At 43.4% G+C, this 13,497-nt stretch overlaps 1 protein-coding gene across 1 annotated transcript in view; it reads right to left on the bottom strand.

Moving 5' to 3' along the window:
- Positions 1-13,206, bottom strand: part of NIPA1 (NIPA magnesium transporter 1) — a 50,066-nt gene extending 36,860 nt beyond the window's left edge. Inside the window, exon 1 of the mRNA XM_055571829.1 lies at positions 13,032-13,206. Coding sequence (XP_055427804.1) covers positions 13,032-13,194 — 163 coding nt within the window. The 5' untranslated portion in view covers positions 13,195-13,206. The remainder of the gene's footprint in view (positions 1-13,031) is intronic.
- Positions 13,207-13,497: the final 291 nt, after the last annotated feature.

Here is a 13,497-nt window from a genome sequence, read left to right as displayed (position 1 = left end):
CCATGGGATTTTCCAGGCGAGAGTACTGGAGTGGGGTGCCATTGCTTTCTCATCTTAGATGATTTGAAAAGGTACTGAATGTATATTATTGTCTTGTTGGATCAATAACATACAGCATTATACATTATATAGTATACATTATAAATACACAAATATATAACATATAGTAATAAATTTGATAAGGGCAGCACAAAGGATACATGTGTGAGCAAAGTTTTACCAAGTAAGAACATGATAACTTGATGGTAACTTGATCCACAGGAACAAATGAAGAAAATAAGAAATGGTAAATAAGAAAGTAACATAACAAGGACTTCTCTGTGGACCAGTGGCTAAGACTCCACATTCCCAATGCAGGAGGCCTGGGGTTGACCCCTGGTCTGGGGGCCTCCCTGGTGGCTCACACAGTAAGGAGTCTGCCTGCAGTGAAGGAGACCTGGGTTTGACCCCTGGGTTGGGAAGATCCCCTGGAGAAGGAAATGGCAACCCATTATGGTATTCTTGCCTGGAAAATCCCATGAATGGAGGAGCCTGGCAGGCTACAGTCCATGAGGTCAAAAAAGAGTCAGACACAACTGAGTGACTTCACTTTTTTTCAGTGCTACAATTAAGAGTTTGCATGCCACAGCTAAAACCCAGCATGCCACAAAGAAGACTGAAGATCCTAAGTGCTGCAACTAAGACCAAGCACAGCCAAATAATTTCTTTAAAAAGAAACATAACAAACACTATAAGTCTGTATTTGACTTCCTTTGTTTTCTAAGCCTCTTTGGGATGTAAAATAATATAAAGTATACATTATCTTTATTATAAGCTACAACAATACATTGTTGGGTTTGTAACATAAAAAATGTAACATATATAACAATAAGAAAGAAGGAAGTTACATTTATATGTATGGCTGACACCCTTTGCTGCTCACCTGAAACTATCACAATATTGTTAATTGGCTATACCTCACTACAAAAGGTTTCTGGTGTTAAAAAAAAAAATTACAAAAAAAAAAAAAAAAGCAATGCAGCTGTATAGGAGTAATATTTCTATATCTACCTGGATTTAAATTAGTATAAGTCTGAAGTAGACTCCATTAGCTAAAATAAAATGGTAAATCCTAGAGCAAATAACTAAAAAAATATGGTGAAAAATCATTAAAGGAATTAAAAGGCTACACTAGAGAAATTCACATAATGCAAATAAAGCCATAAATGAGTAGAGAAACAGAAAATCTACGAGATGTATAGAAAAAGAGTAAATGGCATAAATCCAACTGTAAAAATTAAAACAGTAAATACCAATTGACTTATAGTATTGTTCAAGTCTTCTACTTCTTTGCTGATCTTCGGCCTTGTTTTTCTATCCATTTGAATGTAGGATACTAACATCTCCAACTACTATTTTTTTTTAATTTTTATTTATTTGGTTGCATCAGGTCTTAGTTATGGTTGCCCCACGGCATGTGGGATCCTAGTTCCCCAACCAGGGATCAAACCAGCGTCCCCTCCATTGGAAGGCAGATTCTTCACCACTGGACCACCTGGGAAGTCCGATCCAGCCACTGCTTTTAATTGTCTCTCTCTCTCTTTATTCTGTCAGTTTTGCTGAAGCAAAACTGGGTGTTGTTGCTAGGTCCACATATATTTAGAAATGTTATATCTTCCTGAAGATTGAACCATTTCATCATTATAAAATGTCCCTCTTTGTCTCTAGGAACAATTTTTGTCTTAAAGTTTATTCTGTTTAATATAAGCATGGCCACTCCTGCTCTCTTTTGTGTGTAAATAAATATTCTTGCTTATTATTTAAAATAGCTCTGAACATACTTCATTCTAGATCTTGAAGACTGTTTTACAGCAAGTGAACACACTAATTTACTCAACAGCTTTTCAAAATTCTATATATGATATTCAGCAGATTTCAGGAACTTAGAAATCAAGGAATCAGCCGCAGTCTTTTCTGTTGGGGGTCTATGCTGAGGGCATGGGACCGCTGCTACAGCAGCAGCTAGAACGTGGGCAATCCTCCTGCAGTCCAAGGATGCCAGTACAAGGGGACCCACTGAGACTCTCCTCTTTCACGGCTTTCACTACCGTACAACACTACTATAGAGCGTATGCTTTTGCTGGTTTCGAATGGATTCTCACTAAAATGGGGAAGGACCTGGGATACTAGGAATGGAGAAATAACAAGATTTTGGTCTCCCTTTAGTCAAAGGGTACAAGTCAGCTGCAAGTGTTTAGGGTCCCCCCACTCATACTCTCCAAGAGGAGCTTGAATTTGCTGAAATGCAAAAGTATTGCAATCACCTGCACCTTTTAAGTCAATATTAGGTAAAATTTTTCTGCTTTAATAGGCATTAAGTTACACTTCTAACTAGGTATCAAAGTGGTACTTCTCCACGTGGGCCCCAAGGACCCCAGTTCAGCAGTACCTCCAGTGCTCATGGAAGAAAACCCACTGCTCTTTCTGCTCATGCACCTGTGCAGTAGCTGCCCCAGGTTCCATCCTCTTGCAGCCAGAAACTCTTAGGAGCCTGCCTTCCGCGTTAGGCCTTGGCCCTGCTATAGACATTATTTTCTTATGTTCTAAAATGACAGTTTCTTCATAGTTTCACCTTCATCACTGTCCCTAAACATCCTAGTTACTTAGCTAACACCCTCAGGGGGCCCTTGTTCAAGCTTATGTTCATGCTCGTCCTCTTCCAGGCTGATGTTTGGGACTCTTCAAGTTCTCTGGCCTCAGCAAGAACAAGGAGCTCAGAACTGTAGAACACTGATGATTTTCTGTTTGTTTATCTGACTGCACTCATGCCTCCTCCCCTCCACTCCTAGGTATGGGTTCCAAAGGTAGCAATATCTAAAGTCTAGAATTTTTTTCTCCCCTCATACTGGAAACCCTGGATGCTGAGAGTTCAATGGTTGTTTATAACAGCTGAACCATAAGACAAAGAACTGTTGTGCAAACACAAAAGAACCTTCTCAGGATGATAATACCAACTGGCAGTGATGTTGTCTATTGATAGTCTATTGTCTATTGATATTGATATGATAATATCAATTGGCAGTGATGATGGACTATTGGCTTTTAAAACCTTCCATTTAGTTATAAACGTGTGTCAGAAATGTCCTTAAAATATTACTTTCTAGCACAAAAATACAGACAGGCATCTAGTTTATGTACCTCCTGATCATACCACAAGAAAATTACTTCCATTCACGTGTATTCCCGAGAGGAAGAACAGAAGTTGCTGCAAACAGCAAAGCAGGAGTGGATCATTAAGTCCTTTACTAGCTAATTAATGCCTTAACTTAAAAGATGCTACATAGTTTTTACAGAGTTCTTTAAAAAAAAGAACTATCAAGAAAATTTCTTTCCTGACACCACCAGCTAAATGAGAGTATTAACTAGACTCAATTTGGTCACTTGGTATTCACCAATGTATGAATGGAGTTAGTACCTGAAGTTCTTTTGTATGATTCTTATTAGATATGTAGAATCTACTTTCCTAAAGAAATAGCTAGGCAGTCTTGAAAAAGAAGAAAAAAACTATATGACTTATACTATCTGATTTTAAGATTATAAAACAACATAATCAAGACAGACTGACATAAGTATAGGCATAAACAATAAAAAGCTGAAGCTCTAATACTTTGGCCACCTGATGCAAACAGCCAACTCATTGGAAGAGACAATGATGCTGGGAAAGATCAAAGGCAGGGGGAGAAGGCGACAACAGAGGACACGATGGTTGGATGGCATCATAGACTCAATGGACATGAATTTGAGAAAACTCCGGGAATGATGAAGGACAGGGAAGCCTGGCGTGCTGCAGTCCATGGGATCGCAAAGAGTCGGACACAATTGAGGGACTGAGCATATAATAAAAACAGAATACAATTCAGAAATACACTCACACATATACACTCAGATCATGGACTAAAGCAGCAGTATAATTCAGTCAACAAATGATGCAGAACCAAATGTCTACCAGGAGAGACAACACTGAACCTTGATTCATACCTTCACTTCAGTTCAGTTCAGTCACTCAGTAGTGTCCAGCTCTGTGATCCCATGAACCGCAGCATGCCAGGCTTCCCTGTCCTCCACCAACTCCTGGAGCTTACTCAAACTCATGTCCATTGAGTTGATGATTCCATCCAACCATCTCATCCTCTGTCATCCCCTTCTCCTCCGCCTTCAATCTTTCCCAGCATCAGGGTCTTTTCCAGTGAGTCAGTTCTTCACATCAGGTGGCCAAAGTATTGCAGTTTCAGCTTCAGTATCATTCCTTCCAATGAATATTCAGGACTGATTTCCTTTAGGATGGACTGGTTGGATCTCCTTGTAGTTCAAGGGACTCTGAAGAGTCTTCTCCAACACCACAGTACAAAAGCATCAATTCTTAGGTGCTCAGCTTTCTTTATGGTCCTCTCTCTCACATCCACACGTGACTACTGGAAAAACCATAGATTTGACTAGACGGACCTCTGTTGGCAAAGTAATGTCTCTGCTTTTTAATATGCAGTCTAGGTTGGTCATAACTTTTCTTCCAAGGAGCAAATGTCTTTTAATTTCATGGCTGCAGTCACATCTGCAGTGATTTTGGAGCCCCCCAAAAATAAAGTCTCTCACTGTTTCCATTGTTTCCGCATCTATTTGTCATGAAGTGATGGGACCAGATGCCATGATCTTAGTTTTCTGAATGTTGAGCTTTAAGCCAACTTTTTCACTCTCCTCTTTCACTTTCATCAAGAGGCTCTTTAGTTCTTCTTCACTTCTTCACTTTCTGCCATAAATGTGGCATACCTTGACTCATACCTTAGTCATATACAAAAATTAATTCAAGATGGCTTGCAAAAAGATCTTAATGACCCAGATAACCACAATGGTGTGCTCACTCACCTAGAGCCAGACATCCTGGAGTGTGAAGTCAAGTGGATCTTAGGAAGCATCACTGCAAACAAAGCTAGAAGAGGTGACAGAATTCCAGCTGAGCTATTTTAAATCCTAAAAGATGATGGAACAACAGACTGGTTCAAAATTGGGAAAGGAGTATGTCAAAGCTGTATATCGTCACCCTGCTTATTTAACTCATATGCAGAGTAAATCATGTGAAATGTCAGGCTGGGTGAAGCACAAGCTCCAATCAAGACTGCCAGGAGAAATATCAATAACCTCAGATACACAGATGACACCACCCTTATAGGAGAAAGTGAAGAGAAACTAAAGAGCCTCTTGAGGAAGGTGAAAGGGTGAAAAAGCGGGTTTAAAACTCAACATTCAAAAAACTAAGTTCATGGCAACCGGTCCTATAACTTCATGGCAAATAGATGGGGAAACAATGGAAACAGTGACAGACTTTATTTTCTTGGGCTCCAAAATCTTGCTCCTTGGAAAAAAAATCTACAACAAACCTAGAGAGCATATTAAAAAGCAGGGACTTTGCCAACAAAGCTCTGTCTAGTCAAAGCTATGGTTTTTCCAGTAGTTATGTATGGATATGAGCGTTGGACCATCAAGAGGGCTGAGCTCCAAAGAACTGGTGCTTTTGAACTGTGGTGTAGGAGGAGACTCTTGAAAGTCCCTTGGACCACAAGGAGATCAAACCAGTTAATCCTAAAGGAAATCACTCCTGAATATACATTGGAAGGACTGATGCTGAAACCGAAGCTCCAATACTTTGGCCACCTGATGTGAAGAGCCAACTCACTGTAAAAGACCCTGATGCTGGGACAGATTTAAGGCAGGAGGAGAAGGGGATGGCAGAGGACGAGATGGTTGGATGGCATCACCAACTCAAGGGACCTGAGTTTGAGCAAACTCCGGGAGATGGTAAAGGACAGGTAAGTTTGGCATGCTGAAGTCCACGGGCTCGCAAAGAGTTAGACACTACTGAGAGACTGAACGACAACAACATTCATGCAACCACTGAATATTTTTTGAAAGGATATTTAACAGCATGGGGATGAGCACAACAATAGGAAGTAACCTGGCACACAGTTTTCAAGGTACATGATGAAGAGATATACCACATCTGACTGGTGGTATTTATTTCATTTTTCTCTATACCCTATGTATTATATATATTTGGTACACAGGATTTATTCATTAAAATTCAATGTTGAAATATAAGTATTGAATGTGACTAAGAGAAATACACCTAATTGTAACAGTAGTTACCTCAAAGTGAAGAGATGAATACTTTTTATTTTCCTATTCATATGTACTTCCCAGATTTTAAAAAATGGCCACATTTCTATAATCAGGAAGAAGATGCTCTTTTAAAAATATGACAATGCCCAGAGTTCTCTGGAACGATATGATTGTTTAGCAGAGCTCTGATTGGGCATGGACCAGCAAAGTAAACCCTCTGCCTGCCCACCCTCCCTGGCTGATGCAGGCAATATCCAAAAGAATCAGTTTACAGTAACAGATTTGGAAACATTAGGGAATGGAACCAATACATAGGGAATGTGGGGTTAGAGAGTGTGGGATTGAGCATATTCTTCTTGAAAACTGTTTTTTTCTAGTTGCTCATCTTTAAAATTTTTCTAAAAAGGGCTATTTACTCACTGAGGACTTAAAGTACTGGAAATATAAATTACATTATATTTTATACTGTATCAATAAACATTTTTGAATAAAAAATACACTCTGTCCAACGGAAGTTCAGTAAGATCAAGCAGTATTTCATGCAGGAATGTGTATTAGTGATCTAGTCCCATGTTTGTCATAACGAAAAAGATTAGAAATTATTTACCTTAATGTTTTAGGGTATTAATTTTATGTACTTATTTATAATACACCAGTATCATATTATGAACTTTTTTCAAATAAATTATGAAACTCATTGGAAAAGTCCTACTTGTAGGTGACTTTCTGTGTTAATATCTTCCCCTTCACTTTTCCTACAGGCAGCAGGAGAGAAAGACCACCTTCAAAGTCAGCCTGAGCTGGGTTTAGACCATGGTACCACCAGTGCTGTGTCGAGTGCGAGCCTCAACTTCTCTCCTACATCACACCTCCTGGGATCCATGTCCCTATACTGTCCCCGCACACTCCGAACTTGGGCTGGCTCTGAGTATACCACTAGAATGTGGCAGTGGTAGTATTTTAAGACTTCCAAAACAGGTCACAAAGATCGTTCAGCAATCACTTTAGTCTTTGGAAGATTCGGTCTCGATGAAGCTATGCAGCACATAAAGGGTATGACTTCCCTGAGACCATAATGGTGTGAGAAAGCCCAATGTAGCCACGTGTGAAGAGACTACAATAGTGACAGAGGGAGGGAGGAAGGGGGAGAGAGAAATAGAGAGGGGGCTCAGGACTCCCTGTAGCTGTTTCAGCTGTCCTGAACAAGCGAGTGAAGAAATCATCTCAGATGGCTCTAACCCCAGCCACCGTCTGACTGCAATCCACTGGAAGACCCCAAGGAAGCAGGGCCTATCTGAGTCCAGACAGAGGCATGAGGCTGGGACATCATGAGTCTTGTATAAGTAGCAGCCTTCTTTACCTTCTCTTCTTCTGGAAATACTACCAAGTAAACCAGATATGTACAGGCTATGGAGACACTCGATGCTCTTAACAACTACACTGTTCTCCCCGTGTTCTTCATCAATGGTCTCCCCTTGGAGCTGGACAGGGATCAGGGTTAGAGGTTTTCAGATCCGGCAGTAACTCTGGTTTCTGTTGCTTAGCAAAGGCCACAGATAAATGAGGTCAGCTCTGAATAATTTGAAGAAAGCTTACAAATAAAATACAAGGTTCAGTTTTACCCTCTTTACTACACGGATACTCATGGCCAGTTAGATGGCATATTGAGTGCCCACCATATGGCTCCCCGTTGAGAGGACATGTCCCCTGCCTTGAACAGCCACGATCCAGGGGGCACAGAGACAAGTGAACAAGCCATTAGACCACAGGTTTCAGGAGCAGAAAAGGGTTGAGGACAGACACAAAGAAGACATACAGCAGGAGAAGGAGCCAACTCCACCTGTTAGGGTATGGAGGACTCACAGAAGCTGAGAAACTAATCGCAGGCCCAGAGGGCGGCGGGGGTGAAGACAACATGTGTCCATCTCATCCCTGGCTGTGGGGGTACATGCACCTAGGTGTGTGCCTGGGAATGACAAGAGAGGCAAGGAAAAAAGTGGACTTTCAAAAGCTAGAGAGCACGTGCCCTTCAAGTCAGTACAGGAGGCTTGAGACTAGCAGGCGGGATACTTGGATCCCAGTTTTCACTCTCATGGGACAACTCACTCACCTTCTGAGCATCTAACAGTATAACTACACACTTAGGCTGTACTCTTCTCAGGAAAAGAGACTATGAAATCTGAAAAGGATTTTTTTATTGTGGAAAAATACATATAAAAGTCACCATTTTAACCATTTTTAGGTGTACAGTTCCATGGCATTAAGTACATTCACTCTGTTGTACAACCACCATCATCCATCTCCAGAACTATCCCATCTTACAAAGCAGAAACTCTGGGTAAAAGAGAATATTTAACAACAATAAAAAAAGAAACTCTGTGCCCATTAAACATTAATTTTCCACCCCTCCTTCTTACAGCCCCTGTGATACCATTCTACTTTCTGTCTCTATAATTTGACTATCTAGGTACCTCATATGGGTAGAATCATGTAAGGTTTGTCCTTCTGTGACTGATTTATTTCACTAGCATAATGTCTCAAGGCTCATCTATTATGCAGCATGTGTAAGGATTTCCTTCCTTTTTAAGACTAAATAATATTCCTTTTAAATGTATATACCACAATTCGTTTATCTATTTATCCATCAATGGATATTTGGGTTGTTCCCACACTTTCTCTATTGTGAATAATGCTTCTATGAACAAGGGTGTGCAGATATCTATCCAAGTCCCTGCTTTTTATTTCTTCTGGATATATATACTCAGAAATGGAACTGCTGGCTTATATGGTAATTCTACATTTAATTTTTTGAAGAACCTCCATATTGATTTGCATAGCAGGTGTACCATTTTATATTCTCAAGAACAGTGCACAAGGGTTCCAATTTCTCAACATCCTCACCAATGCTTATTACCTCCTACTTCTTTTTAAAACCACCACCATCCTAACAGGCATTAGGAGGTATCTCCTGGTTTTGGGCTCCAAAATCACTGCAGATGGTGACTGCAGCCATGAAATTCAAAGACACCTACTCCTTGGAAGGAAAGTTATGACCAACCTAGATAACATATTCAAAAGCAGAGACATTACTTTGCCAACAAAGGTCTGTCTAGTCAAGGCTATGGTTTTTCCAGTGGTCATGTATGGATGTGAGAGTTGGACTGTGAAGAAAGCTGAGCACTGAAGAATTGATGTTTTTGAACTGTGGTGTTGGAGAAGACTCTTGAGAGTCCCTTGGACTGCAAGGAGATCCAACCAGTCCATCCTAAAGGAGACCAGTCCTGGGTGTTCACTGGAAGGACTGATGCTGAAGCTGAAACTCCAATACTTTGGTCACCTCATGCGAAGAGTTGACTCATTGGAAAAGAGCCTGATGCTGGGAGGGATTGGGGGCAGGAGGAGAAGGGGACGACAGAGGATGAGATGGTTGGATGGCATCACCGACTCGACGGGAGTTGGTGATGGACAGGGAGGCCTGGTGTGCTGCAATTCATGGGGTCTCAAAGAGTCGGACACGACTGAGTGACTGAACTGAACTGATCTGGTTTTGATGAAAGGGAATTTTTTAAAAGTTCATGGTTCTTCCAGGCCTAGGACATTCTAATAGAGTTATTCATCTATGTAGATCTCCAAAGCCTCCAGCAAATCCATGCATATGACTTTCCTGAGGCTGTCTCTACAGTGTCTGTCTGAGGGTAGGACATCATTCCCCTAGCTAAGAGGCTCCATCCTAGCCTATCTACCAGCACAGGAATTCTAATATTGCAAGTGGCTTTCAACAAACATCTTTACACTCGATGATTATCTTGTTTCTCTTTTAAAAGCTCTGCTTCAAGTGAGTTCTAACACTAAACATATTATCAATGTCCTGTAGCCCCAGGTGCTCCCGGACCTCTTCCCATCTTCAGAGTCCTTCAAAGCCACCCCAGAAGCGAGGCAGTTCACCTTAAGCCTGTGTTGTGGATGGTGCTCCTAGCCTACCCATTTTCAGTCCACGCATGGTATTCTATTCAAGGTCCTTTCAAGACTGAGTGAAAGCTAGTAACAGAGGAAGCTGTACCCCAACCCCTCCCAGCCAATAGAAGGGCGGTAACCAGAACGGTGGCTCTCCTGAAGCTGAGAATCAAAAGAAATGCTGGTGTGTGGCAATGCAATAAAGTTGAAACTTTCAGGGAGACAGCTTTTTGCAGTTAGAAACCATTCCTTAACACAAGAACTTGACTCCCCAGTTTTCAGCCACCTACTCTGTCCTCCCATCTCCTCCAATTCAGTCATTTCATAATGGCCAACTATGCTACTTGTCAGAAAAGGCAGAAAAAGGATTCAGGAGGAGTCAAATTTGAAACTATGTGTCCTCGATACCTACACCAGTATCTGACATATAATAAGACTTTCATGAACATCGGCTGAACAAATAAAAACTAATTTATCAAAACAAGACTATATGTCCATACTCTACCATTATGATGAACCCAGCTAGCTTGAATTAGTAATGGTGGATAGTAACTGGGGAAGAATGAAATTAGCAAATATCACATTTTCACTCATTAATTTAAGGACATAGTGTGCAAGCATAAATAAAAGCATCAATAATTTTTTTTCAGGTTTCTGTGGGGTTTTTTCTTATTCACTAACTCCCTTGAACACATAAGCTGAGCTGAAACAACACATTTAGTTTTACTCAATAATCATTGTTTTCTGTTAAGTCTATATTCAGGTTTCCTTAGATTTTACCTAATGTCATATGGTCACGTGTCCTCAGGCTCCTCCTGGCTCTGACAGTCTCTCAGACTTTACAACCTTGACAGGAGGGCTGCAGATATTTTGCAGGGTATTTCTGAATTCAGCTTTGTGTGGTGTTTTTCTCATGGTTAGACTGGGTTCAGGAGATCATGTACCCATCCTATCAAGGGCACATATGTTGTTTATTTTTGAATTACAGCAAATACTTCACCCTAAAGCCCCTCAAACTGACAGGTGCTCCCTGAAAAGTGTGCAGCTGCCAAATGGCTATTTCCTACCTTTGGGTTTACAGCTGCATCCAAGGGAAACTACATTAGATTTCATTTAGATGTTATGTATAGACTGCAATTGGAGAGGGCAATGGCACCCCACTCCACTCTTGCCTGGAAGATCCCATGGATGGAGGAGCCTGGTGGGCTGCCGTCTATGGGGTCACACAGAGTCGGATACAACTGAAGCGACTTAGCAGCATAGACTGCAATGTTTTCCCTTTGAGGCCGAATTCTTTAACAAATATCTATGATTTCATATTTTCTCTTGAGGTTGTAGGTCCCTTTATCTCTTTCCTCAATTCACTCATGGCTGAACATCCAGGGCACTCAAGAGAGTTTCACTTGCATTCTAGAATTAGAACTATTAAATGAGTTAACTTATTCTTAAATCCATGACCTGGTGGCTTCCTCCTTCCCAGAGAGCTCCTAACACTATTCTTGTAGAACACAATGAACAACCACAAGACCTTCTCAGTCCTTCTGAACAGGTTCATTAGCAGTTTTAAAGCATGCTACATCTTGCCTTCAGTAAACAGTACACAGGAACACTGGCAAAAAAGTCAGCCACATCTCTCACTTTCCATACTGATAAGCAGTGTCCACCTCAAGCAATATTCAGTCGGCCCATTCTTGATTATTTTAATTTGTCTTGCGTGTTCTTCACACTGAAATTCATTTGTAGTCAAATCAGTTCAGTTCAGTTGCTCAGTCATGTCCAACTCTGCGACCCCATGAATCACACAGCAAGCCAGGCCTCCCTGTCCATCACCAACTCCCGGAGTTCACTCAAACTCATGTCCATCGAGTCAGTGATGCCATCCAGCCATCTCAACCTCCGTCGTCCCCTTCTCCTCCTGCCCCCAATCCCTCCCAGCGTCAGAGTCTTTTCCAATGAGTCAACTCTTTGCATGAGGTGGCCAAAGTACTGGAGTTTCAGCTTCAGCATCAGTCCTTCCAATGAACACCCAGGACTGATCTTCTTTAGGATGGACTGGTTGGATCTCCTTGCAGTCCAAGGGACTCTCAAGAGTCTTCTCCAACACCACAGTTCAAAAGCATCAATTCTTCAGTGCTCAGCTTTCTTCACAGTCCAACTCTCACATCCATACATTGTAGTCAATAGGTCAAATCTAAACCAAAGATGGTTCAAGCCGAGGACCTCAAGAACAGAAGACGCAGGAAAGCACAGACCCCGAGGACAAGCGCCTCCTTGGCCCACAAGTCCCACCCTGGCCTGCCTAGTGCACATTTTTTTCTTCTGCACTGATATGGCCACTGCGGGGAGAGAGGTCAGCGGACCCTGCCCTCCAAGTGCACCCCAGGCCCGAGTCAAAGCAAAGGTGGGAGGCCTGTCGCACCTCCCGGTCCGGCAGTGGACTCTGACCATTCCACGAATACTGTAGACAAGAAGCTTTCCCTAAGCAGCCGGCGAATGCAGGTGACAGGGACACTGGGAGACAACCAGAGGGCAGGTCGGCGGGCTGCAGGGCTGCAAAGGGATTGGGTCTGCGAGGTAGGAAAGAAGTCTGCTGGAAAAATCTTATAAAACTGAAGACGGCCTTGGCAGCCGCTGGGAAGAGAGAGAAACAGTGGCGGCGACACCACTACCATCGCTCAGGGCGGGCGGCTGATTTCCCCGGCAGCTTTGCTTGCAGAGACGCTCCTGGCGCGCGGGGCAGCGTCTGTGCCAGCGCTTCGGGTGGGCTCAGGGGTCTCCCGCCCGCGCAGCTCGCCCTTCGGAGGTGCCCCGCCCGGTCTGACGACCCGAACACTCCCCTACTTGAGGCAGCTCCTCTCCCAACACCCGGCGGCTGCTCCCCCCACACCCCCCGCCCCCACCCGGAGCAGGGCCGCTGCCCGCCCTACCTCGCCGCTTGGCGCGCACGATGCCCTTCTTCTGAAGCACGAACGTGGACCCGTTCACCAGGCTCGACACTACGGCCACGCCCAGGCCGAGCGACACGGCGGCGGGGCTCGGGCTGCGCGCCCCCTCCCCGGCCGCCGCCGCTGCAGCAGCCGCAGTCCCCATTCCGCCCGTGCCCGCCCTCTGCGCCTGCGCGCTCGCCCGCCCGGCCAGAAGGCGGAGGCCGGCTCCACGGCAGAGCAACTGGGCTGTGGGGCGGGGGGGGACCTTGGGCGGCACGGAGGCAGGGTGGAGTCTGGGCTCCTCGTGGAGGTCAGGCGGAGGGTGGATCCCGAGTTCTGGGAGGAGGGTGAGCGCCGAGAGGAAGCGAATGAGGGTTCGGAGCGCATTAAGAGGCGGCGATGGTGAGGGATGGAGCGAGACGGTAGGTGGGTGGGTGTAGAGGCAGAGTTTCCAGATTTGGCAACT

Source organism: Bubalus kerabau, chromosome 3 (genome assembly GCF_029407905.1).
Source record: "Bubalus kerabau isolate K-KA32 ecotype Philippines breed swamp buffalo chromosome 3, PCC_UOA_SB_1v2, whole genome shotgun sequence".
Classification (NCBI taxonomy): domain Eukaryota; kingdom Metazoa; phylum Chordata; class Mammalia; order Artiodactyla; family Bovidae; genus Bubalus; species Bubalus kerabau.
Note: the sequence above shows the minus strand (reverse complement) of the source record. Positions and strands in the feature narration are given on the sequence as shown.